At 37.1% G+C, this 27,218-nt stretch overlaps 1 protein-coding gene across 1 annotated transcript in view; it reads left to right on the forward strand.

Annotated features, from left to right (window-relative positions):
- The first annotated feature begins 9,391 nt into the window (after positions 1-9,391).
- Bche (butyrylcholinesterase) overlaps positions 9,392-27,218 on the forward strand; it is a 55,019-nt gene continuing 37,192 nt past the window's right edge. The window contains exons 1-2 of the mRNA XM_057757129.1: positions 9,392-9,508; positions 15,758-17,285. Of these exons, the coding sequence (XP_057613112.1) occupies positions 15,766-17,285 (1,520 nt within the window). The 5' untranslated portion in view covers positions 9,392-9,508; positions 15,758-15,765. The remainder of the gene's footprint in view (positions 9,509-15,757; positions 17,286-27,218) is intronic.

A 27,218-nucleotide genomic window follows, 5' to 3' on the forward strand; every position in this document is an offset into this window, starting at 1 on the left:
TTTTTCTTAAACTCTTTATATACCCCAAACTTCCTGTGAATGTTTGATTCTCCAGCTTCCCAAATGCTAGTATTTATATTACTGTTTCAATGGGAAATGAATAGATTTTTACAAGAACTACATTGGATGAATTATAGCATTGTCTTATTTACTGTTTCTATTTCTGTGAAAAGACACCATAACCACAGCAGTTCTTATAAAGGAAGCATTTAATTGAAGTGCTTTTCTGGAATATTTTTTGAAGATGGTTAGATTTGCTTATGCTGTGGAACATTTCTTTAATGTTGTAAAGATGTGTTCCATTCTTTTATGTTGCATGTGTTTAACTCCGTGAAACCGTGTTACTTTGCCTGTCTAAAACTCTTGATTGGCCTAATAAAATGCTGAATGGCCAATATCAAGGTGTGAGAAAGAAGAGATGGCTGGCAGGCAGAGGAAATAAATAGGCTAAGAAATTCAGGAAGAAGAGAGGAAGGAGTCAGCCACCCGGCTACAAAGTCAGATATGGATTAAGAGGTAAAAAAAAACATACACAGAAATAAAGAAAGGCAAAAGGCCAGAGGTGTAGTGGCATAAATGAACAGCAGACGGAAATTATAATAAAATATTCAGCTTTAATTATGGAAAGACTCACAGAACCGAAGTTCCAGCGGAGAACAGGAGAGCAGAAGGGAAGGGGGGAAGCACACCCGCAATCTTTATAAGTGAAAAATATCCTCTGGGGACCCCGCCCTACAAGCAAGGTGATTGGCTGGGTCTCCCCTACACAGAGGCAAAAGATGAAAGGGATAATTTAAGAAATAAGCCAAGATAAGGCTGGGCATTCATAAGAAAGAGTAAGGCTCCTTGTGATTAATTTGGGACCTGGGTGGCAGGCCTCCAAAAGAGCAAAAGAGTTTAAAACAGAAGCGATAATAACAACTGGTTGGTTTGGTTTAGTTTCAATGATTCAGTCCATTATCATCATGACAGGTAGCTCAGTGGCATGCAGGCAGACATGGAGTTGGAGTAGTAACTGAGAGTTTTATATCTTGTAGGCAACAGAAAGTCAGCTGAGACACTGAGCAGTATCCTGAGCTTAGGAAACTTCAAATGCCACCCCCACAGTAAAGCACATCCTCCAACACTTCCTTCCACCTCCACACCCACCCGAACAAAATCACACCTCCTAATAGTGCTGCTCTGTATGAGATTATGGGGGCCAATTACAAACTACCACAAGTGTATTCACTGAACCTGCTAATACACAGACAATGAAATAGAAATATTTGATAATGGACTGGCTAGTTTTCTGTCAGATTGACAAAAGCTAGAGTCATCAGAGAGAAGGAGCATCAGTTGAGAAAATGCCTTCAAAAGATCTGGCTGTAAGGCATTTTCTTAATTAGTGGCTAATTTGGGAAGGCCCAGCCCATCCCTAGACTGGCAGTTGTGGGTTCTAGTAGAAAGCAGGCTGCGCAAGCCAGTGAACAGCACCCCTTCATGGCCTCTGCATCAGCTCCTGCCTCCAAGTTCCTGTCCTGCTTGAGTTACTGCCCTCACTGCTTTTGATGAAGAACTGTTATATAGACATATGAGGGAAATAAGCCCTCTTCTCCCCAGGTTGCTTTTGGCTATTTTGTTTCATCACAACAATAGTAAGCCTAACTAAAACAAATTGGTACCATCTTAGCAGTGTATTACAGTGAAAGATGTGACCATAGTTTTGAGATTGGAGAGGAATGTGCAACTTTGGGCTAGAAACCCAACTGTGTGCTGAGAACTCAGTAGGATGTTCTGTAGCATCTTGGGAGATAAGGCTATGAGAGCAGGGCAGAACTTGGAGACCTGACTGTGAATTTCAGAGAAAAGTTTAAAGACTTACGCAGGCCATTTGCTATTTTAAATTGTGATTCTTTTGTTCTGGTTAGCTGGGGCTGAAGAGTCAGCGATGGTTAACAAGAGACCAGCACCACTGAAGGGATACCTTTGCATTACCGGGACAATTGATGCTGATTAGCCTGAGCTAAGAAAGTAGCACTAATTAAGAAGAGTCCAACATCATTGTGTTGAAGTCATTTGGGAAGTGTTTTCTCAGGGTTAGTACACAGAATCTGTGTTCCAGAAGTGGCTGAAGATGTACCTTGGGCCTGCAGCCAAATTTGGTAGTGTAAGCTTCATGCAGGTGGTTCTGGTTTTGAAGGCCTAACAGGATCATGGAGAGCAGCTGAGGGTTTGCAGTGTGTGACTTGGCAGGGCAGGAGTCCCTGAAGTGAGGCTATGAGAGGCTAGTGGAGAAAGTGCAGTATAGATACAGCAAGAGATTGTTGACAGAGATTTCTGTTCCACCTGATCCCTCAACCATTCAGTCCCAATGAAACACACAGAGGTCTACATTTATTATAAACTGGTTGACCTAGTAACTCAGGATTCTTATTAATTAATTCTTACATCTTAAATTAGCCCATTGTTCTTGTCTATGTTAGCCATGTGGCTCGGTACCTTTCATCAGTGAGGCATTTCATCTTGCTTCCTCTGTGTCTGGGTGATGACGGCAGACTGACTCTTTCCTCTTCGCAGCATTCTCCTGTTCTCGTCACCCCACCTCCACTTCCTGCATGGTTGTCCCGCCTATACTTCCTGCCTGGCTACTGGACAATCAGCATTTTATTAAAATAGAAGTGACAAATCTTTTCAAAGTACAAATCCATTGCCCCACAGCAAGGGGCCCCTGCAGTTTGAGAGAGGCTGGTATCATTGGATGACCACCAGTCAAAGCCTGGAAGACAGTCTGTGTGTGCTGCAGAGAAAAAGGCTGGAGAAGTGACCCACGCTCCATGGAGGAGTCCAGAAAATCATGAGTGCATCTTAGATAATTGGGTGTTATTTATACTGTTGGAGTGTGATTTTGCTTTGTTCAGATTTTTTCTGTGCTCTGGTTCTTCCCTCTTGAAATAAGAAAGCATTTAACTTAATTTTAATTTTTACAGCAGCCCATACTTGAGAGATTTTGAACTTTTAAAAGTGACTTTGGGTTTTTAAAAGAGACTTGATGTTTTAAATGAATTACGTTTTAAATGTGTTTTAATTTGTAAATAGTAAGGGATTTTAAAATTATCATATTTTTTAATGTGAGATCTTCAGAATGAAAGAGAAAGGAAGGGTTATGGCTTAACAGTGATGTATTGATGGGCCAAATTGACAAGAGTAAAATGTGCTGGATAGATTTTTGTCAACTTGATTCAATATAAAGTCATCTGAAAGGAGAGAACCGCAATTAGGAATATGCTTTCCAAAGAGACTGAACAAGTTTCTCCTTCGACCATTAGTTGATGAGCGCTCACCTTGCTCCACATCCTAAAGAGAGTTGTTTCCTGTGCCAATGAGTTTAAGGCTATTCCCCACTTTCTCTTCTGTTAGGTGGTATCTCAGAAAGTTGGGAATTGATACACCTCAACAATCAGCTGTACCTGTTGTAATAAGGAGCGGCGGGGCTGCGTCTCCGGCACCCAGCCGCCCGCATGGTTAGCTTATGCCCCGAAATAATTACAAGGAAACTGTATTCTTTTAATCACTGCCTGGCCCATTAGTTCCGGCCTCTTATTGGCTAGCTCTTACATATTGATCTAACCCATTTCTAATATTCTGTGTAGTACCACGAGCTGGCTTACCAGGGAGAATCTTAACCTACGTCTGTCTGGAGTGGGAGAATCATGGCGACTCCTGACTTGGCTTCTTTCTCCCAGCATTCTGTTCTGTCTACTCCACCCACCTAAGGGCTGGCCTATAAATGGGCCAAAGCAGTTTCTTTATTAATTAACCAATGAAAGCAACAGATTAGAAAGAGATCACTCCCCCATCATGTACCACTCCTGGGCATGTACCCGAAGGATGCTCCATCCTATCTCAAGGACACTTGCTCAACTATGTTCAAAATAGCTTTATTCATAATACCCAGAAACTGGATAGCCATCTAGATGTACCTTAACCAAAGACTGGATAAAGAAACTAAGATACATTACCACAATGGAGTATTAGCTGTTAATGACAATGACATCATGAAACTTGCAAGCAAATGGATGGAACTAGAAAAAGTCACCCTGAGTGAGGTAACCCATATCCAGAAGGAAAAAAAAAAAAAAAAAAAAAAAAAAACGATATCCCCTCAGTTGTAAGTGAATATAGCTCTAAAGTAAAGATAATCATGCTACAGTTTGCAGATGTAGAGAAGCTAAGTAACAAGGAGGATTTGAATGGGGGATGAAAGGATCTCCCTGGGAAGGGGTAATACAATAGATTTTGCAGGTAGACTGGAGGTAGGTAGGGTTAAGAACAGGAAGAATCAGTTGGCAGTGGGAGGTAGAAAATACTGGGAGATATGACTGGAACTGTGGACAACTGGGAAGCAAAATAGAAACCAAGCCCAATGGAAACTCCTTTGAATTCATAAAAGCCACCCTAGCAGAGTCTCCTAGTAATGGGGATCACGGAGCCTGAACTGGCCATCTTTTGTAACCAGGCGAGGCCACAGGTAGAGGGATTGGGACACCAAAACAGACACAAACCTATGGTCTGTCTTGTCTGCAGAATATTCTGGGAACAGAGCCTAGCAGGATAGTTACCAAAAAGTCCAAAGAGATTTTATCCAGAAATTAAAGGGAGCAGATTAAGCAGAATTTGGGGAGGCCAATCTTACAATGGCATTTTTTACTTGCTCTTTATTAAATCTTACATTTTATTATTAGCTCATATATTATTTCCCAACTGAGGTTCCCCTCTCTTCATTCCCGCCAGTCTCTCTCCTACCTCTCCTTTCCCACAAGCCCACCCCCATATTCCCTCAGAAAAGAGCAGACCTCCCCAGGACATCAACCAAACATGACATAACAAATACAAGAAGAACAGGCAGATGCCCTCATAACGAGCTGGACAAAACAAGCCAGTAGGAGGAAAAGACTGTCCATGCTCCTGCTTTTAGGAATCCCACAAGAACACTGAGCTACACAGACATACTATATGCAGAGTACCTAGGTCAAACTCCATAAGTCCTGATCAGTTGATTCTATGGGCTATGTTCCTGTGGTGTTCCTGACCTCTCTAGCTCCTCCCATCCTTCTTCTTCCTCCTCTGCTGGACTCCCCAAATTCTGCTTAATCTGCTCCCTTTAATTTCTGGATAAAATCTCTTTGGACTTTTTGGTAGCTGTCCTGCTAGGCTCTGATCCCAGAATATTCTGCAGGCAAGACTGACCAGGTTTTAAATTAATTAGGATATTTAGGACAGGCAGGAAAGTGTTTGAAAATAAAACTTATTTTCCCTTATGATTTGCAGAGTTGATGTTCAAACACCGAGACTTATTTATACCCTGTGGGGGTTCTATCACTGATCCACATCCTGACCCCAAAATACTACTTACTTCTTCAGATTGTTACCATTACAGAGGTAGAAAAAAATAAGCATATACATGGTATAATATATCACTTGATCTTTCAATCGATAGTTGATATTATTAAATAAATAAGAAATGGAAAAGCTTACAACAAATTGTTTGACCACCCTTATGTAACTCTATAAAATGAAAGTAATATTTTCCTGCACTGTGATACATAAAATATAAAAAATAGACCAATATCTACTCCCATGCACCAAACTTAAGAAAAACTTTTAATTTTTTTTTATATTTTATGCAGATACCCACATCGGAGCACTGGACTGAGCTTCCAAAGTCCAGTTGAAGAGTGGAAGGAATGAGAATATGAGCAAGGAGGTCAAGACGATGATGGGTTCACCCACTGAAACAGTTTACCTGAGCTAATGGGAGCTCACCAACTCCAGCCAGACTGGGAAGGAACAAGCATAGGACAAAACTAGCTCCTCTGAATGTGGTTGACAGTTGCATGGCTGGGGAAAACTGGGGGGCCATTGGCAGTAGCCCCAGGATTTATCCCTACAGCATGTACTGCCTTTTTAAGATCCTATTCTCTTTAGATGATACCTTGCTTACCCTAGATGTAGTAGGGAGGGCATTGGACCTTCCACAAGGCAATGTGATTTACCCTCTCTGAGGATTGGATGGGTGTGGGGTAGGAGGGTGTGTGGAGGGAATGGGAGGAGGGGAGTGAGTGGGAATTTGGGTTGGTATTTTTTTTAATCTAATAAAAGATAGTTTTTCTTAGTAATGAACACATTGTTCATAAAATATATTGTTTTGTTAAGAAAAAATAGAACGGGAGAGGATAAAATGTCACATATCATATGAAAGCATAAATGGGGGGGGCAACAAAATAGTTGTTTGTAAAATGCTATAAAGAGACCCAAATCCTGGTCAGGCAATTAAAAATACAAACCACAACAAGCATCAATTAAAGGTAACTATCAGAACACTCTTGTATATGACATTGCCTACAAAAGATCATTGTGTGATAAAATGATTCACACTCTTTAAAATCTTCATGGCTACCTCCAAGAAAGCAATAAACTCAATAGTAACTGAATTATGATAAAACTTTAAACCTGTAAAGTGCTATGAGTGGCTACCTAAATGTGTTCACCAAAGGCAGCTGACAGGGCTAAACTGAGCATTAATAATTAGGAGTCAGACTTTCAGGGGTACTCCATTAGAGCCACTTACAATTAGTACAGAAGACTTGGCAGTAGTGTTGACCAAATACCAGGCTATGAGATAACAGTGTGAAACATGGCCACCTGACTCAACAAGCTCAGGTCACATGACCGATAATAATCTCACCGGAAGCCTGAGAAAAAGGACAACAGCACAGAAGTAGAGCACCTGTTGTGCACTGAGTCAGAAGGCAGCGATCAATAACATCGGAAGAAGAAATGCTTTAAGGACAAACTAAAGTGGTGCATAACCAAGTAATGTAGCTGAGAAACCAAGACACAAATAAACCAAAGGGAGTGGATCCCAAGTGGTTCACTGAAGTAAAAATGCTGAGCAGAAGAAAAATTGAAGTTTCATAGTCACCTAATACAGCTGACTAGCCAGTTTAAACACACATTGCAATCGTATAGTAACCAATTTTCTTATTTTCATCACTATTTTAAAACAGATACATATATTTATACAATCTGGAGTAGAACTGAGCAGGATGCAAAAAAAAAAAAAAAGAAATGATGAGAGAGTCATTAATTAAGATGAGGGTTTGCTCCTAAACCTTCTTTTATCCTACTACAGAAAACAATGCAGTAGATTGGTTTCAGAAGAATAATATTGACATTTTAGTTTTATTTTTTTAAAAAAATCACACATTCTAGGGAGATGGATCAGCAGTTCATAACACTTGTGAAGCTCTTTCTAAGGACCCAGGTTTGGTTCTTAATACCCACATGATTCCTGTAACAAGCTGTAACTAATGTTCTAGGGAGCTCAACAGCTTCTGAACTGTGAGGACAACAGACAACACACATGTAGGCAAAACATTTATACACATACATAAAATAAAAATGAATAAAATCTTAAGGAATAATACTCCTAAACTAGTGGATTTTCAGTGGGATACCCAAATGACTGTGGTTTAAATACAACCACCATGACTTTCAAAGCATCGCAAATTGACAGTATTCTTTTAAAAATTATTACTTTTTGTTAGAAATATATCCCTCCTTCCTCTCTTTTGAATTCATAACCAAAACCAATCAATAGGTAGATTTGTGGAACCCATTCCAAAGGGATGTATCTATAAAACATTCTAACCCTAAGGCTCAGGGCTCATTGTAGAAGAGAGAGTGGAAAGCTTGTAAGAGTCAGAGGGTGAGGGAGTTAGCAGTGATACAGTATCTCCTAGTGATGCCAGAAGCTACACCCATGAAATATCTCCAGCATGACAGCTTAAAAGATCTGAACAAGAACAGCAACAATCGATGTGTTAAAGTAGATGAATGAAAGTCCATGAGGCTTCAACATCACATGAAGAAGCTCAGAAAATTGGGAATTGCAGAAAGTGGGAGAAATGTCTTTCTAAGGGAAGAACATGTCAACTGGATATATGACACCATCAAATGGTCAACCCTGAAAGCATACATACAACATTATACAGACTAAGCAGACTATACTTATATATTGGAAAATATGTATGAAATATATATATATATATGTGTGTGTGTGTGTGTGTGTAGCAGCATATAAAGAAACAAATAATGTACTTCTTTTTAAGGCTACAAAGGCCATATATTATACATTATGAATGCTTGTGATTGTAATGTTTAATGTTTAATCTATATTAACATAATTTCAGCTAATAAAAATGTTTGTGATCTGGGAAGCACTTGATATAAAATGATATCAAAAATATCTGATTTGAAATTTTAAGTACACGTTCTTATGGCTAGTAGCATAGCAAGATCTTTAGATATTTAAGAACAAATGTCATGGCCTGAAATTTTGATTAATTATGTTAAACTTGTGTTCATTAGGTTAATTTATTATATGTAAATTTGACCCACAATGATTGTCATTGATCAGAATCAAAGTCCGGTTCTTATATGTACATGTTTGAAATGTTTACTGACAGTTAAAAAGAAAAACATGTCTTTCTACACATCCAGTTACTGTTTAATCTGTAGTGAGCCCTTAGAGGAGCGATTTGACATTGAAATCTGACATTTACAGAAACTTCAAGGTACTACTAGATGGAAAGTCAGTTATTAGACTGTTATTAAACCAAGTTATTCAACCTTGAAGGTTTTTTATTGTTTTGCAAAATACGTGTGTAAAGTATTATAAGCGTGAAACATAAAAATGTATGTTCACAAACACTTTCAGTGCCTGACTGAAATGTCCTTTTAACTCTTTGCTGAAGAACTTTGGACTTTTTATGTGTCTTAGAAACCGTGGCTTTTCCTCACATGTATTACCTACCAGCAGAGATTTGGAAAAGTTGCCAGTAATTGAAATTTGAAGGGGGTTAAATAAATGTTGATATGCTGGGACCAAGGCCGGATAGTCAGAGATAAACAATCTTTTGATTTTCATAGTTTATATGTAGATTGTTTGTTTTATTTCCTATTTTCTTTTTTATGATGCTTTATGACCACACGATTTGTCACAGATGAAAGGGACACCGGCTTCCAGTACATTTCTTTAGAACAGTGTATACAGTGTACATTGCTGTAAAACTCTTAAATGGAATCAAAACAAAACAAAGCACAGCACGAAACTGTGAAGCTGGGACAGAGTAACTCTCTCATTTTCAACTGCAGAGGCGCCTCCCCGCCCTTGCTCTTTCCAGGAAGCCTGTCTGTGATGGTAGAGGCAGACCCCCAGCACTCTCTGAAGGCGTGACCACTGTACTCTTGCCATTAGTCTGAGCAGATGTCAGTCGGGAAAGCAGGGCCAGCGCCAGATCAAGTTGCTGCCGCCAGCTCTCGCGAGCTTTGTCAGTAAGAGTTGACTGAATGTCAGAGCTGTGCAATTCACAGGCGGAGCGGCTGCTGCATCCCGCCTTTCCCCGAAGTGTTACATGATTGCCACTTTTCAAACTCGTCAGCATCCTTTTCTACACAGATTCCGGTGAGTTGCTCAGAATTTGCACCCCTGATGAGAAGGTTCGGGTGAAGAACCGGCTGAGAAAGGAAGGCGGTTTCTTCAGGGTGTGCGGAGCCCCTTCGCTGCTTCATTGGGAACAGTCTCTGACTAGCAAGTGGGACAGAGGAGACTGGCTAGCAGGCACTGCATCAGAGCTTTCTATTAATCCAGAAACACAAATTCAATTCCTTTCGTTGCAGAGGCTATGCCGAATTTGTTTAACTTTGCTTGAAGAGATACAGCACCTGTGGAGTCTTCCTCCCTTGTTTATTTATGCCCCCTCTAAGGAGACTTATTTAGGGTTAGGGTTACTTTTTAATGCAGGATTAACTGCCTTCTTCTTACCAACAAAAGCACTGTTTGGGCAACCTTGACTTATTTCCAATATCATCTCTTTTGCAATGACATGTATTAATTTTCTCTTATTACTTAACTTTTATTACTCAACATTTTGTCTCCTGAAACTTTCGCAACATCAGCTGGCAAGCAAAAAGCAGCAGTTCCTTTTATGTCTAAGAAAATCTATTTCCTAATTTGATCTACAAATAGCCCCTCCTCCATTACTGACCACTTTTGAATGTTTAATCTGGAGTAAAATATTTTATGTTTCCATTGTTTTATTATATATATATAGGAATACTAAACAAATAGAGAGTTTTTGGCTTCTCCTAGATTTTTGGAAACCTGACACGATTTTTATGCTACCAGATTTTCTTGAGTCGTTGCCTATAAAATTTATGAGACCAAAAGAAAATTGAAGTATAAACAAAATTGTCTTATCAGATTCCTATGGGTTATACATTTTTTTTTGTAAGCAGGTATTCTGTATTTGTAAGAATGTATTCCAGTTAGCAGGCCCAATGCTCTTTAATATAGACTATTTATAATAAATATGACTACAATTCATTTTGATAAAATCATATTTGAAGTTAGCAGGCTTTTAACATATATCTCAATGATATGAATCATAACTCTGGAGTTCTCATAGACAAAAGAACATTGCTTTAAGATGCCAAATCTAATGTCTAGCTAGATTTGAAAAGGCATGCTTTATTCTTCTATTTCTGTGTTATATTTGTTGATATAGAATATCCAGCATCTTTAATTTTAGGAAAAATCTGAAACTTATTTCATATTATATTTTTATAAAAGATAAGTGAAGAAGATCTTACAGGGTCATGAATATATTTGCCTTTATAAATTTAGACTTCAATTTGATTCATTACTTGGTTACAAGTGATAATGTGGTTTACGTTTCATCCTTGTCTTTGTTTTGACATTTTGCCAAAGTCTGCTTATTCTTACTGAAATCGATTGTCTCTGTTGTTATCAAATCTGGAGGCCACAACCTTTGCCAGAAGCCAGGTTTGGCCACACAGGTCCTTATTAAACCAATTGAAAGAACTAAACTAATAATGGAAAGCAGAAAAGGGACATGTATTCATTGTGACCACATTGCGAAAAGGAACAAAGACTTCCTTCCCATGGCCCACAGCCCCTCTTTATGACCTGAAGTGAGACTGAAGTTTAAACAGTGACCCAGAAATGTGCTCATCCAACACATCCTGGTTAAGGTGTGGTACCTCTTAGCATTGACTTAGCATTTGCCCAGTCTTCAATTTCATACTGCAAGGTGTTCCCACAAGTTGTTGGAATTGTATGAATCTCTCTCAAGAATGTATTTTTCTTTTTATAATGTGCATTTCCTGGGGGAATTCCCATTTCTCTAGGTTCCATTGTTTTGGCACTGAAAGAACCAAGTGTCTCTTCACAGTTTCACCTCTGCCAGGCCATCACAGCCACAGTTGGTAAACGTCAGTAAATGACAGCAAGCAGAGAAAATGCAGCTTCCAAAGAAAACCCAACAAATCTAATAAGTTAATATTCATTTTATTAATATAATCCTGTGGAGTATTCATTGCGACTTTGCTCAGGAATAGATCTTGAGTTCTCCAAACTCATCTGTCATCTTCTGTCTCTTGGATGTCTTAGCAGACATCAAAGCTCTGTAGAAGCCCATGCTATAGTCCATTTATGAACAGATCTCCACAAAAATCCACTTTTCTTAGCCTGAAACCAAACAGTGCTGGATTTGGTATAAAGACTTAGCTCTCTTAGTCAAATAGAATTCTAACACTGCTCCTGGATCTTTCTAGTACAATCTTGACTGCACTTTCCCAACACATTTTAAAAATCACCATTTCCAAATAAGATCCACTAATTTTAGTGATATTTTTAAGACAGGAACACAATACCTAGAGAACAATATTGAGAGCCTTTTAGACCTTTTTGTAACATATTCCATTACCTTAAACTTTTCACAAACAAATCATTTATACAGATAAGTGATAATAAATAACTTTTTAAAATATAAATTATTTTAAGAATCCACATATTACGGTATAATGACATTGTATATTTTCTCATAAAAATGTCTGGAGTATTTAATTTCAAATTTAATTTTTTTTTGAAAAGTGGTGATGTACATTTTACTTTAAAAGTTAAAATTTTAAAATGCTTAGAATTTGTAAAATGTTAGCAGCAAAATTTGCTATCAAGTAGCATTTGTTAAATTTGAATTCCTTAGTCAAGGTTCTTTTTTCCCCCATCTCTATCACCTCTTTACTTTGGCCTCATGAGCAAAGTCTCCTAATCTCTTTAAATATTAACTGCCATTTCAAGGAATGAGCTTATCTACATTAAGATAGCTGTATTCAGTGTGAAAGTTTGTTTCATTTTTTATGATAAGCACATTTCCCTGAGTTTAATATTTTATTTTTTAGCAGTCGCCAGTTGTACCACAATATGAGAGATGCAATGGAGTTTTATAGAATTCTAAATTATAATTAAAAACAAGCTAATAAATTAATTTTGAAGGTTTGGTTATTTATTTCTGTTTTGATTGTGTGATGATGAAAAATATTAAAGTATATCTTTAGTACAGAAGTGCAGAATACCATAGAATAATGTCAGATTACGAAAATAATAATATTGTTTTAAATGTAGCACATTTAGACTGTACTGAATGTGGGAGCATCTGCCTTTTTCTTTTAGCACTGCAGATGCACTGATATGGCATATAACTTCTCCGTGGGTAATTCAGGAGAAAGAACTGAACTGCCATCTTTACATTATGTGTACTTGTGGTAGTTGTTTCTAATGGTACACCTAACATTACATACAAGAAAGTCTCATAGGCATCATTATTGAGAATATGATTCTAATTCATATAAACAGCTCTGGAAATTTAAGGTCCATTTGGAGAAAATGGTTATTAAATCACAGGAAGAAAAGCTATATTAATATAGATACCATGGAACCACTGGGTGATAGCAGCTGTTGTAGAGTATTATAAAATTGCCATATATATTCCAAGCAAATAACAATGGGGGTAGTTGCATTTACTTCACAAGAAACTGCTGAAGAACTGTTTGTGTGTGCATGCAATTCATGTACAGTGTGTTTTTTAGTGCATTTTTGCCCTCAGGTACGCTCACATGGTCGGTGGAGGCAAGAGGTTGATCTCAAGTGTCTTCTTTGATCACTTTCCACTTTCCTTTCAGAACGGGTCTCCTACAGACCCAAGTCTCACAGATTCTTCTTGACAGTCTGCCTATCAAGCCCCTAGGATCTCCTCCTTTTCCCTCTCCTGAATTGTCTTGGTCACAGAGGGGCACCACCACACCTGGATTTTTATTGTGAGGGTTGTGTTTCTGAGCAAAAGTCCTGGTTGTTGAGCAAGTCCTATACCAATGGTGCCAAATCCCCAACCGCTGAACAAAAGTTTAAGTTATCAAAAATTGCTAGAAATTGAAATTATTAGCATTTAATTCAATCTTTATAAGACAAAACCCAAGAAAAACAGCCCAGATCATCTTTGCCGTGGACAGAAAAGGAACCTGCCCTCCAGGTCACACAGCCAGAGACAACAGCCAGTTTCCTAGGCTAGCTTATTGAAATATGCTTAGAACAGACAGGTCCAGGACCTTGTCATTTTCTCTTGTCAAAGCTGATTTTCAAAAATGACAAAAAACAAAACAAAACAAACAAACAATAAAAAACCTGCACATGGATTTTTCTGTTCTCTTTATTAAAGACAAAGGGTTTTGTTATTATCAGGGAAAAAGTACAGAAAGTCACGAAGAACAGAAATCAATACATACCTCCTGTACAAATATTAAATTACCTCAGTACCTGTCAAGTTCCCAGACCTCCACATTATCGTTATATGTTTGACTATCATTACTTACAAATCACAATCACTGTGAGTACAATATTTAAGTATCCCATGAATACTTACAATAGTATATTTCAATAATACATTTAATGGATCGTAGCACATACCCAATTGTATCAAAAAGACATTACAAGATAGCAACAAAAACCTGTGACTTGATTTTAAAACCTGATCTTATTACCATAGCCATCAACTTATACATAGACTTATTTACTTGAAAAAAGTCTAGTTTGGACAGATACAGATATTAATAAAATTGTCCAGGGATGTAGTCATAAAGTGTTGGGTTCAAAAATAAGTGTTGCTATTATGGTTTATTTATGTATTTGTTGGGATTTCATTGCTAGATTTCCCGTGAGCAGGGGCAAATGATACTGATTTAAAATTAGCATCTTCTAGGTATAAAGTGTGGGAAGGTGATTTGATGGGTAAAGGGTGGAAAAAGAGAAGAAATTCTGAGTTGTCTTCTGATCTTCGACTTAAACTGTGTCACACTTGTCCTATCTCACAATCAAAACAAATGTAAGTAAATTAAAAAAAAAAGATATTCTTCATGGTCAGGGAACATAGGTTTCACATCTGTTTCTTTCTCATGGCCTAGCAAAACAAACTTCATTATATATACAGAAAGTCATAGGAAGTGGTTGGTGATGATAGAGTTAGTTTCCTGAGCGGGCAGGTAAGATTTAAAACTAGAGCACTAGAAAAGGTTACAGGATGTCTGTGAATTTGTGAGTGCTTGCCATTGTTATGCGGATGGAAACCAGTGTCTGTTAATGAATATTTTAATTGTGTTTCTTGAAACTATATAAATGAACATTGATTCCTTTTTAACGATATTTTTATTATGTTTTTTATATTCCTTTTCCTCCCATGGAGTTTGGAAAGTTTTATTTCAAAGAAACTGATTTTTATGTTATGAATTAATAACACTGTGACCAGACAAAAGAGTCTTCATATGACTGTAAATAAATATTCCCTAACTACAATATTAGATACATTTCATTTTGTAGTTTACAAAGACCACTCTTGCCTCTTCCACTTATTCCAGTCATGTCTCTGCATTGGGTCCTCTGATTTCAATGACTTGTGTACACCGTAAAAAATGCATGAGTATCCATGACTTTGTTAGCAAATATATTTAACTACTTTATGTTTGCTTCAATCAGTTTACAAATTATTTGTTGTTAGCCCTGTAAAATTTCTGTCTAGGTCAATGTCATCTCTCACATAAATATCACCTGGGTCTCCCCGAGGAGATTGTGATTCTCACAGAAAACTTTCATCATTATCAAATAAATTGAGAGAACTTCCCTTAAACCTACAGGTAATACAGCTCAGCAGCCTGTGTTTAATAGCCAGAGGAAAAAACTGGCTTGTTAGTGTTGATATTTGTAACTAAATTACATTTGCTTAATTCTTAACATTCTGCGAATAAATTGTCTCAATTTTCTTTTGAAACAACCTAAGATTGTATAAAAGAAAAATATACTTAAAAGGGGGGCTATAAAAAACATGGAATACAGGAAGACAGTATATGATCAGTGCCTCCAGATTTCTCGATGTTCTTAACTGACTTCTGTCATTCAGCCATGCTATTTCAGAAAACAATTGTGTCCCCCTCCAGTCATGTAGAAATTACTTCTGACATGTCCACTTGTAGCTAGTCCTCATTTAATGTAGCCATGTGTAGTGAAAGATAGCATGCACACCAGGGACAAACTACAGTGCTTAAACTTCTTACATATCCTTAAAAATGTTTTTTTTTTCAAGGCAAGATCATATATATTTCCTTGCTATGTTTTTTTTTTTTTCTAAGTGGTTAGCAATTGATTTTCTTCTTAGTACTTATACATATCCAAGGTTTAGTAACATACTCATTAGGTCTTATAAGTTTAGGGTAACTAGGAACTACTGTATTTTAGTGACTAATCATCATTGGGCCATAACACAGCATCTCCAAGGCTGTTGAAACCTTTTGCTTACTTTTCTCTTAGAAATCAGCATGCAGTTCTGGAGCACCACCGTCAGAGAGACCCACTTCCTCTGGTACATTTTTCTTCTCTGCGTGGTTTTTGGGAAGACACACGCTGAAGAAGACTTCATAGTCACAACCAAGGCTGGTAGAGTCCGGGGACTGAGCCTACCTGTTCTCGGTGGCACAGTGACTGCCTTTCTCGGGATCCCCTACGCACAGCCCCCTCTTGGTAGGCTAAGGTTCAAAAAGCCACAACCCTTAAACAAGTGGTCTGGCATCCAGAATGCCACCAAATATGCGAATTCTTGTTATCAGAACATAGATCAAGCCTTCCCCGGTTTCCAAGGGTCGGAAATGTGGAATCCGAACACGAAGCTCAGTGAAGACTGCTTGTATCTGAATGTTTGGATTCCAGCACCTAAACCGAAAAATGCCACCGTCATGGTATGGATTTATGGTGGTGGCTTTCAAACTGGGACATCCTCTCTACCTGTTTATGATGGGAAATTTCTAGCTCGGGTTGAAAGTGTTATTGTAGTTTCAATGAACTATAGGGTAGGTGCCCTAGGATTTCTAGCTTTACCGGGAAATGCTGAGGCTCCAGGGAACATGGGCTTGTTTGATCAACAGTTGGCACTTCACTGGGTCCAAAGAAACATAGCTGCCTTCGGAGGGAATCCTAAAAGTGTAACGCTTTTTGGAGAAAGTGCAGGAGCAGCCTCAGTGAACTTTCATTTGCTTTGTCCCCAAAGTTACCCTTTGTTTACCAGAGCCATTCTGGAAAGTGGATCCGCTAACGCCCCCTGGGCAGTAATGTCTCCGGAGGAAGCCAGAAACCGAACTTGGACCTTAGCTAAATTTACTGGCTGCTCAAAGGAGAATGAGACGGAGATGATTAAATGCCTTCAAAATAAAGACCCTCAGGAAATTCTTCTGAATGAAAGGTTCATTCTCCCAACTGATTCCCTCTTATCGGTTTATTTTGGTCCAACGGTGGATGGCGATTTTCTCACTGATATACCCCACACACTGCTCCAACTCGGACAAGTGAAAAAAACTCAGATCTTAGTGGGCGTTAACAAAGATGAAGGGTCATCTTTTCTAGTGTATGGGGCTCCTGGCTTCAGCAAAGACAATGACAGTCTCATCACTCGGAGGGAACTTCAAGAAGGTTTAGATATGTATTTCCCAGGCGTGAGCAGCTTGGGAAAGGAAGCAATCCTTTTTTATTATGTGGATTGGTTAGGTGACCAGACACCGGAAGTTTACCGGGAGGCTTTGGACGATGTTGTTGGAGATTACAATCTCATCTGCCCTGCGCTGGAGTTTACCAAGACATTTTCAGACCTTAAAAATGATGCCTTTTTCTACTATTTCGAACACCGGTCTTCCAAAGTTCCTTGGCCTGAATGGATGGGAGTGATGCACGGCTCTGAAATCGAATTTGTCTTTGGTTTACCTCTGGAAAGAGGAGCGAATTATACGAGAGCTGAGGAAAATTTGAGTCGATCCATAATGAAATTTTGGGCAAATTTTGCAAAATACGGGTAAGTGCTGATTTCTATATTCGTTGCCTGGTTTTGTTTTGCTTCGCTTTGCTTGACCTCTACTGCAGACTTCATTAGAAGCATAGAAACATTTGGAGTATTTTCTCTCAGTAGCTAAGCTGCCTTTGTGTCTCATTATGTGTTGAATTTCAGCTCTTTGTTTCTCAGTGCATAAGAAAAATTACCGGAAAATTTTTCTGTTAACTATTTTTTTTTGACTTCATTTCCAAAACGTTGCAAAAACACTTTAATGATGTTAACCAAAGTTTGGAAATAAATGCTTGTATCAGAATTACAATAGGTTACTAGGTTTAAGAAAGGGAAAGAATGTGTCTTCTCATTGTCTATAGCCTGGGTCAGTGACATCAGGCAGAGAAGTAAGCATGTCCCTCTTAGGAATATGAATGTGGCGAGAAGATGAGGCAGTTCTCCTACCCCCTTTTTCTCAAGTCTCATAGCACCAGCATTTTGCAGTTTGGCTCTAGAAAATTCTATCAGACCTTTTAGGTAGCCTGCTTCACTTGACTCTTGAGGTCGCTCATGTTTTGTGGCTAGCTTTCATCTTATCTTTGTGATGTTGTTCTGGACTCATAATAAAATATACGCTATCCCTAGTTGCAAATGGGTCCACTGGGGCTTTGTCTTCAGTAGAATATTGCGGAGTTGATACTGTTCACTAGAAATCCTACTTGGGATTTATCCTTTTCTGGATTAGCAATGTGAGGAATTATAGTCTCTCATGATGTTGGATATCCCTGACATTGAGAATTTAGCTCCAGCCCACACACTTTGTAGCAAAGCAGCCAGCTGTCCTGACATTCTACCTTGCTAAGCTACACTAGTTCCTCTAAGTCTATTTTCAATATTGCCTGCTCCGTCAGAAGAAGAGTCTAGGTTTACTCCATGGTAAACGTAGGAGCATGTATAATCTCTTGGAATTTACCTCCCCCCCCCCTTATTCTCCTAATCTTTAAGACAGGCTTTCCCTATATAGCTCAAGCTGGCCTGACGGTGTCTGCAAATTTTAAAACAGTTCATATTTTCATGTTAATAATAAACTAATAATTCCCCTGTTCCCATTAACAGTGTTAATAGAATATGTCTAATATCTTATTTATGATACATAGCTTCAGATCAAAGAGGAGAGTCTTTGACATTTAATGGAACAGTTTAACCCTAATTAAGTACATTTCTGATGAGTGAGTTTTCCTGGGGAATAAATGAAGGCTGGGCTTATTAATTATAATGTGAAACTTATAAAATGATATTTATAAAACAAATCATAAAAATTTAAAATAGCCTTACAAAGTAGAATATCCACACGATAGATTTCACTGTTAAGGCAATTTTCCTCAGAGTCCATATTTTTAGGTGAACAAAGGAAGATGTCATGTATGCTTTGAAATGAATGATAATACTAAAAAGTGATAATATTAAGTGAACTTCAGCAGAGGTAAAGGGGCCAAGTGCTACTTTAGACATGCTTGGATTCTACACTTCTCAAGTTTAGACAATCTTCCTTATATACCACTCAGCTGGACTTGGAGGATACTGGGCACTTTCTGGAGCCCATTTTGGGGTGGTGAAAAGTATGATCTAATGCGTGGAACACCAAACAAACACTTAATATTTCAAAATGTTAGCCACACCAAGATTGGAACATGTGATAGCCTGTATTTCCCCACACTCCCAAAATGTGTTTTCAACAAAGGAAAAGTGAGTGATAGGTCTTTTTAGCGCCTTATTCCACGGGGAAAGGTGAGTGCACTATCCGCCCATTCTGCAGCCCCAGGATGCAGGACAATCAGATGCGATAGGGATCAAGTCAAAGCAGAAATTCAGGTTATTAGTGTGAGCATCAGCTTTTATAGGTTAAGTGACATCATGTAATGTGAGGGTACCTCCAGCCAATGAGAGACAGCCAAGCCCTCCCTCTGGCTGGAGAGGTGTCTACCTAGATTTTGCTGTCTCATCCTCACTTGGTAGCTTTGATACTATCCTTTAAACTTGAGCCAGGCTTTTCTCTGTCCTACAGACCTTGAGGTACAGGCCCTACGATAATTTTGGCCCAACAGAAAAGTAGGCTGTGGCTCTTTAAAATGTTGGCACCCATGCTATCAGAAGATCTGAACTCTTTTATTTCTATTAATCTTCATGCCATAGGCTATATTAAAGAGAGGTGGAGTCAGATTTGAAGCAGTGATTATCATTTAGGAAGGAGAATTTCATGTTTCCACCACAGTTCCAATCAATTACTCTTACATGTTAGTTAAATATATGTGTGATGCTCATAAGCTTCATTGGTATATAATTTTCATACCTAGTTCGATAAACTTTGACTAATGTCTATAATTCATCATCCAGCAGTTGTTCATTTTGCATGGCTCTTTTCTTATTTATTTTTCATGCTTGTTCAGCACACAGCAGAAACTTCAGTCTGACAACTTTTGATCTGTCCAATATGCCTGTAATCAGACCAACAATGCCTGATGTAGGTATTTTGGTTAGATTGTTTTTGGCTCTTCGAAGACTAAGCATTGCCATTATAGACGAAGACATCTCATTTAACGTTGCATGTGCCTCCTATAGTTTTTATTTTATTTTGTGTGCATTGGTGTGAGATTCCTCTATAACTGGAGTTACTGACTTTGTAAGCTGCCAAGTGGGTGCTGGGAATTGAACATGGGACCTCAGGAAGGGCAGCCTGGGAGGATAGTCAGTGTTTTTAACCACTGAGTCATTTCTTCAGGTTTGTATTATAAGTTTTTTTAAGGTATATGTGATACTATGATCCCTTATGACTTTTTCTTAATGTTATTTCATCTTCCATCCTGCTTCTGTATTTATGTTCCCTCTCACTAAGTAGAACCTTTTTTTGTGTGTGTGTTTTATTTATAGTTGTTACTTTTTGAAGAAATTTATTTTTATTTAATGTGGAGCATTTTGTCCATATATATCCTAAATATGCCTGGTTATCTTGGAGGCCGTGAGTGCGTAAATCCAAGAATTGTAGTTACAGCCACTTGTCAGATAACATGTAGATATTGGGAACTGAAATCGGGACATTTGGAAAAGTAAGAAATGCTTTTAATTACAGAACCAACTCCTCAGCCCACTTCTTTATCTGAGACATAGGCTTTTGTTTCTCACAGATTATACTACACTTCAATAACCTATCTATAAGAATTTTTCTGCTTGGGAATATTATGAACAGTTGTGTGAACGTTTTTTCTTAATATGTTGTACTATATATTCTTTTGGGGGGAATGAAGGAACACAGGGATAGAAATTGCTGGTGTGCTGTTGGGGACCCTTCCCCAACCTCCTCGGTTATGGATGACCCTGGGTAGTGCCGCAGATATCAGGACACAGGAGATGCAGAGTAGGAGATACAACTGCATACTTTATTGCAAAGCCAGTGCTCTTTTTATAATAATCAAATCATGATTCAAACTAGGTTCCCATAATACATGAAAATAGTCTCATAGACTAATCACTTGGTTGCGACTAATTTCAAGAGCTTTGTTCCATAGCTAATCTAAACAAAAAGCTAGGTGTTATAGGAAAAACTCTTGTTGTAATATAATATGTAAAAACACCTCATCAGAAGAAAAACCACAACCTAATCAGAGCCTTTGAACTACAGTGCACATCTGTGTTCTCAAGGACTGACCATTGGCAAGGCACTCTACTGATGGGAGAGGTTTGCCTCCTCCCAACATGGTTTACCAAGCCTATCCGCAAGAATGCTACCTCAAGTCTCCCTTGCACAGTTTCTATGCAGTTCAAAACCAGCCCTCTCCAGTATGCCAACCCAATCAGTACTCTGCATCTTCAAGGAGACTCGGAATAATCATTTTTTTTAAAATTGTTCTAGTTCTGAACCAAGATCTCGTGGTGGTTTAGTGCATGATCTCTCTCTCTCTCTTCCTCTCTGAATGTGTGTGTGTGTGTGAGGGCATGCTTATGAGTAACAATTTACATATAAAATTTGTATATAACTGTATGTGTATGTTTGAGCACAAGATTCAGCTGCCTATACAGGTCAGAAGCATAGGGTCTTTTGGAACTGGGGTACAGGTTGTTGGGAGCTGCCTGATGTTGTAGTGGGGAACAAATTCAATTCCTCTATAAGATCAGCAAGCTCTCTTAAACACTGAGGTTAAAATTACAACAGTATGTGTTAGTCAATTTATTTAACAAAGATTTTGTGAATATGGTCTGGGCATCTTAATATTTTCTTCTACCCTCAATCTTGATTTTGAGTTATTAAGTGGAGCTCTTGAGTGTTTGGACCACAGAATATCTTAATTTAATTATTTTCCATATTATATTCATATTTTCCATTTTCTTAGGAAAAATAACTTAATTTTTGCCTATTTAATTAACCTTGAAAGACAGGCCACAAAATCTGTATAAATATAACCGAATGTGAAGACCATTTATTCTTTCCAGCAAGCGACCTTCTAGCTATACATTTTTAGATTTATTTATGATAGGCGCTTTTCTGTGTGTATTGTACTAGGTACAGTGGAATGGTATTTGCTTATTAACAGTGATAGCAGAGGTGGAGGACAAAGCATTATTTTTATTAGGATTTTCCTTTTAGAGTACAAATCTGTGCTACAAGCTAATTGAACGTTCATTAGTGTATATCTCTGACTGACTGTTATCAAATACTCTTCAGAGTCTGTTTTGTTTAATACTGAGATATGTCAAGCTTTTTGGAATTTTAGCATATTTTGTCGTATCTTTTAATTTTCAATCTATCTGTATATTTTAAAAACCTTTACTTGGAGACTGGAGAGATGGCTCAGTAGCCGAGAACTCTTGCAGCTTGTTCATGGAATCCAGGTTCAGTTCCTAGCAACTAAATCAAGAGGCTCACACCTGCTTGTAACTCTCATTCCAGGGGCTCTGTTATTCCTTCTACTATCAATGGGTACTGGAACACACATATGCAAATACATACATGCAGGCACACACATGTACATGTTAAAAACGAATAAATATTTAATAATACAGAGCATAGTCAAGTCTTAAAAATAGTCTTTCATACAGTGTGGCTATTTTATTTTTCAGTTAATGTAATCATTAATTTAGCTGAATATATATCTACATCTTTTTTTTATAAATTATCCATCCACATTATTTCTTTGTAGCTAATTTGAATTTAGTAAATGTTTTTAATATTTCATTTTATTTTCTGTTGACTTAATTGGTTCTTGGATTTTTCTTTCATGATTGCTTTAGGGAAAACAGTTGTTTCTGACAACTGCCTGATTATATTAAACTTTGGTTCCATTTCAAATTCACAACAGCATTTCAAATGAATAATTCCTTTTAACAATTCATCTTAATAATTTCCATACATTTTCATAAATTCACAAATGCAAGAAACATATAGTGTCATGTATTCACTGCTTTTTCTTTATTCTACTTACGTGTTCACAAGAAGGTTTGAGAATTTTATTAAATGCTATGTATCTTAAGTAGTTACTTGTGTATATGTAAGTGTATAAATACAGGCAGTTGTTATTTTTTTAATGTGAAGATGGTGAGATTAATTGAAATGTTAATGCCATACCTTATTCAATAAAATATACAATTTCATTTTATCTATCGCTGTGTTAAGACACTATGATGAAGTCAACTTATAAAAGAAACGGCTTTTTTTTAGGAAGTAGAGCTTAAAAAGGTTTAGTACATGACCTTCAATGATGGGGAGCCTCACAGCAGGCAGGGAAGCACAGTACTAGTGAACTAGCTAAGAGCTTACATCTGATAGACAATCATGATTTAGACATCATTAACTAAAAATGATGTGCTCCTTTGAAACTTAAAAGTCTACTCCCAGTGACACTTCCTCCAACCAGGCCTCACTTCCTACTCCTTTCCAAATAGTTTTTTTAGCTAGGGATCAAGTATTTAAATATACAGGCCTAAGGAAGCTTTTCTCATTCAAACCATGATGGCAATCTTCCACACACTAACATAAACTCAGAACTTACAGATTTGACAAATGTGAGAATGAGAAAATTCTCTTATGATTCCAAGATTTTGCCCAAGTATCCACATGTGCACGCACACAGCTCAAACAAATGAAGAGAGGAGTCTTCATATACACAATCATAGCTTTATAACTCAGTCAGGAATTTATTAGTATTACTGTATTTTCAAAATTTATAGCATAAAACTATATTAATATTTTTGTCTTCTAGTTTATTAGTTTTTATATTAGAAAGTAGTTGGTATAACTGTGGTCGTCTTTCCCTTTATTTTGCAAATAGAAGCTTTTTTGTGTGTGTTCTGTTTCGCTTTTTTCATGCAGTAGCTCAGTAATTTACCATACAATGTGGAAATAAAGGGAAGACTAAAAGTTCTCCTAAGCCATCTAACCAGGAGAGAGGGTTCTGTAGTCACATGGACTCCTTCAGCAAATAGTCAACTTTCAATTTAATTTTCAGCTTAATTTTTACTGTTTTCAATGTAAACAATATACATTCTAGAGCTCCTTTCATAAGACCAAACTCAAACCTTTCATTAGTTCAAGACAAATTGAATGGTGGTATCAGCCTGACAAGTGTATGGATTGTGTGGTGATGAAGTATGGTATTATGAAGAAATGATGAAATAGTGAAATTTCCCAATTTTAAACCAAAATATTGTAGTCTGTGAAATAACAGTAAATTGTCACTAACAGGTGACAAAACAGAGATGAACCAGTACTTTCACTTTCTTGTATTATACCTTTACCATGAATTATTAAGAGCAGTCATTAAGTAGGCTTAGAAAATACATTTGGTTGCAGACTTGTAATTTAACATGTTAGCATGCTACTGCCATCCTAGTTAATGTTTCAGGGATAAGGGCGGAGAGAGGACTAATATTAGACTGCATGCGATATGGAGAAAAATTTAAATTTGTGAAGGACTGTCATCTGGCCATCTGTTCCAATTCTTATCAGTCATATAATTAGATTTTGTGATAGATAATAGTTCCTGTGGTGGTTCCAAACTGACGAAAAATATACTTACCCTCCGATTCTATAATTATTTGTGGTATAATAATTAACCCTAACAGAACATTTTGATGACTTTGCAGAAAAACCAAGCCTAAAATCCCCATGGATATATTTTGTCCCTACCTTGACAGTTTGGATTTTTACTATTTTAGCTCTCTCTTCCCCTAGGAATAGGTAAGGACTTACTTAGAAATAGATGAAACAATAAATGCTAACTGCAGCATTACTGGAAGTTCTTAGAATATAAATGTAGGCAAAAAAAATCTGATGCATTAATAGAACTTATTTGAAAAGGACATATTCCATTATGGGACAATTTAAAGTCTAGCTTACATTACCCCAAGAACTATTTCAAAGAAAATCACCATTTTACCATCAATAATAGCAAAATGAGAGGAGAGAGATTCAGATGTTCCCCTCCACCAAAGACTGGATCCATGAAGAAGGGTATAAAATAAAATATGCTTCAATGAATATTTTGGAATACACTGTTTTTGTATGGTTTGGGTAGATGTTATATTACAATAATAAGGCATCTTAAACCAGAAACCAATATTTATCACATCCATTTACTTGGAGTAATGCAATTTGTCTTCTATTCATTTCCAAATATCATCTATATTTTGAAAGTATATAACATTAGCCCATTTGTACATATATCCATCTTTTGTTTTGTTTTGCTTTTGGCTGTTTGAGACAGGGTTCCGTCTGCCTCTGCCTCCCAAGTGCTGGAATTAGAGGCATGTGCCACCACCACCCGTTACTTGTATCCATCTTAATATTAGAATTGATGCCTTATTTTAGAAATAATTCTTTGAAAAAAACCACATAGAAATGGATTACCAAAGATCAGGCATATGCAAAGTCATAACTTTGAATATAGTATAGTAACATAATACAGTATCCAAATGTTACTGTAAATATTTTATTGTATAAAACAACACACATTTCTAACAGACAGCTCTGTCTAAACTGTGTTTAATGAGAATTATGAGTTTCAAGAAATTCTTCCTTTTCCCACATCCTCTTCCAGTCAGGTACAACTAGGATCCGCATGCTAAAGAGTGTTAAGTCTGCAAACCTAATGGGTTCTTTCCTACTTTATGTCATCATGATGGATGCTATTATATTAACCTGAAAGCATTAACTATTGACTTTTTTAATAAGTTAAGTGTCAATATTAGTGGGGTAATAGCTTTACATTTTTTTAACTTTTTAAAATTTAAATATATTTTAATCATATTCTTGCCCTCCCCCAAGCTTTTTCAAGGTCATCTCCTACCCACCAACAATAGGTCTGTTGTCAAAAAATCAAAGCAAAAAAAAAAAAAAATCAAAGCAAAAACCAAATACAGATACACACATAGACACACACACACACATACACACAAAATGCAACAGACAGTCAAAACCTAGAAAACAAAATACACTATTCAAGTTATAATAAAAAAAAACAAACAAAATAACTCACACCAAAAATTAAAACCAAATAAAAGCACACACACATACCAGAGAAACAGACTGATATATCAGCACATGAGTGTATTACAGGGATTGTACCATTAGTGCTATTAATTTAATTTCATGTTATATCATGACTAACTGAATCATTTTATTTAATCATTTACATTTAGAAAGTGAAGCTTTTAGATAAAATGCAAGGCATTTAATTAGAAGTGAAGCTACCAGTGACTTGGATTGTATGGAGTACAGAGAAGAGGAATCAGGAGACAGAAACATAAGAGAAAATAAATAAAGCTTTCAGGTATTATAAACATCAAAATAGAAATGAATGTTTATTTCACATTTTATTCCAGAGGAAACAAAATATTTTGTGACCCTTTGACTTATCACATATCCTAACTTCTAAGACCACAGCTTTGACTATTTATTCTTTTCTTTTCTCTTAAGATGGAGTATCATTTATGGAAAAGTAGCATTGAATTTATGAGCTCAGAAGATTCTTGCATTTCTGCCTCCCCAATAACTGGGAAGAGAGCAGAATTACAGCTGTCAGTTTAGATCAAAGCAGAAAATGAACAACATTACACTGAAATTGAATTGTCTCAAACTAACAGCAAAATATGAAACTGAAAATTAAAGATGGGGCAAAATCTATGGTGGCCCATGATATTGACCCCAGCCACAAACCATGTTGAGTTTTAAATGTGTCCTTGAAAATTCAGGATAATAATATGTTTCTTAGAGAATTAATGTTTAAAATAGAATGGATATGATTATGATTAGGCCTAGTCTTTAATGAAAGTGCTTTTCACTTCACATATTAGCAAACATAACTTAGCTTATCATGAAGACAGGATAGCTCAAGAAAGTACTGATCAAGAATATTTGGATTAATTATTTTGAGATACAGTGTTGTCCCTGTCACTAGCAAGTGTCCCTGTGTATGAGCTGCTGACGTATCCTAGCCTCCTGCTTAGTTCTTCATCTCATTATCACAGCAGTGCTCATCACAGGTGGACGTAAGATTGTGGGGCTTAAAAGCTTGCATTGCTCGTCTGCACAGCTCTTAGTACAAACCGGTGTTTCAAGCTGAGTTCTGTCTGCAGTGGAGAAACCAAGGTACATCTCCCCTAGCCTTTGTTCTGTTTCTAAGAAAAGTTCTGTGTATTCATTGGGGCAGGGAAAGAGGCAATCATTCCATTTTTACGTAGGAATGAAATAGGAATGCTAATTGTTTCTTTTCTGGGTTGTTTTAGATATTTGAGAAACAGTATACAAAATACCTTATGTTGCTCCGGTTTAAGTAGAATTGCGACATAAAGCATAGGACATTTCTTAAAAGATCAAATAAAAATAAATAGCTGTTAATAAAATAACATCTCATCATTCTTCATGGAACATTGTTATACTGAAAACCAAGCATTAATGAAGATTCTGACTGCGTA

The sequence above is a fragment of the Chionomys nivalis genome, chromosome 24 (genome assembly GCF_950005125.1).
Source record: "Chionomys nivalis chromosome 24, mChiNiv1.1, whole genome shotgun sequence".
NCBI lineage: Eukaryota > Metazoa > Chordata > Mammalia > Rodentia > Cricetidae > Chionomys > Chionomys nivalis.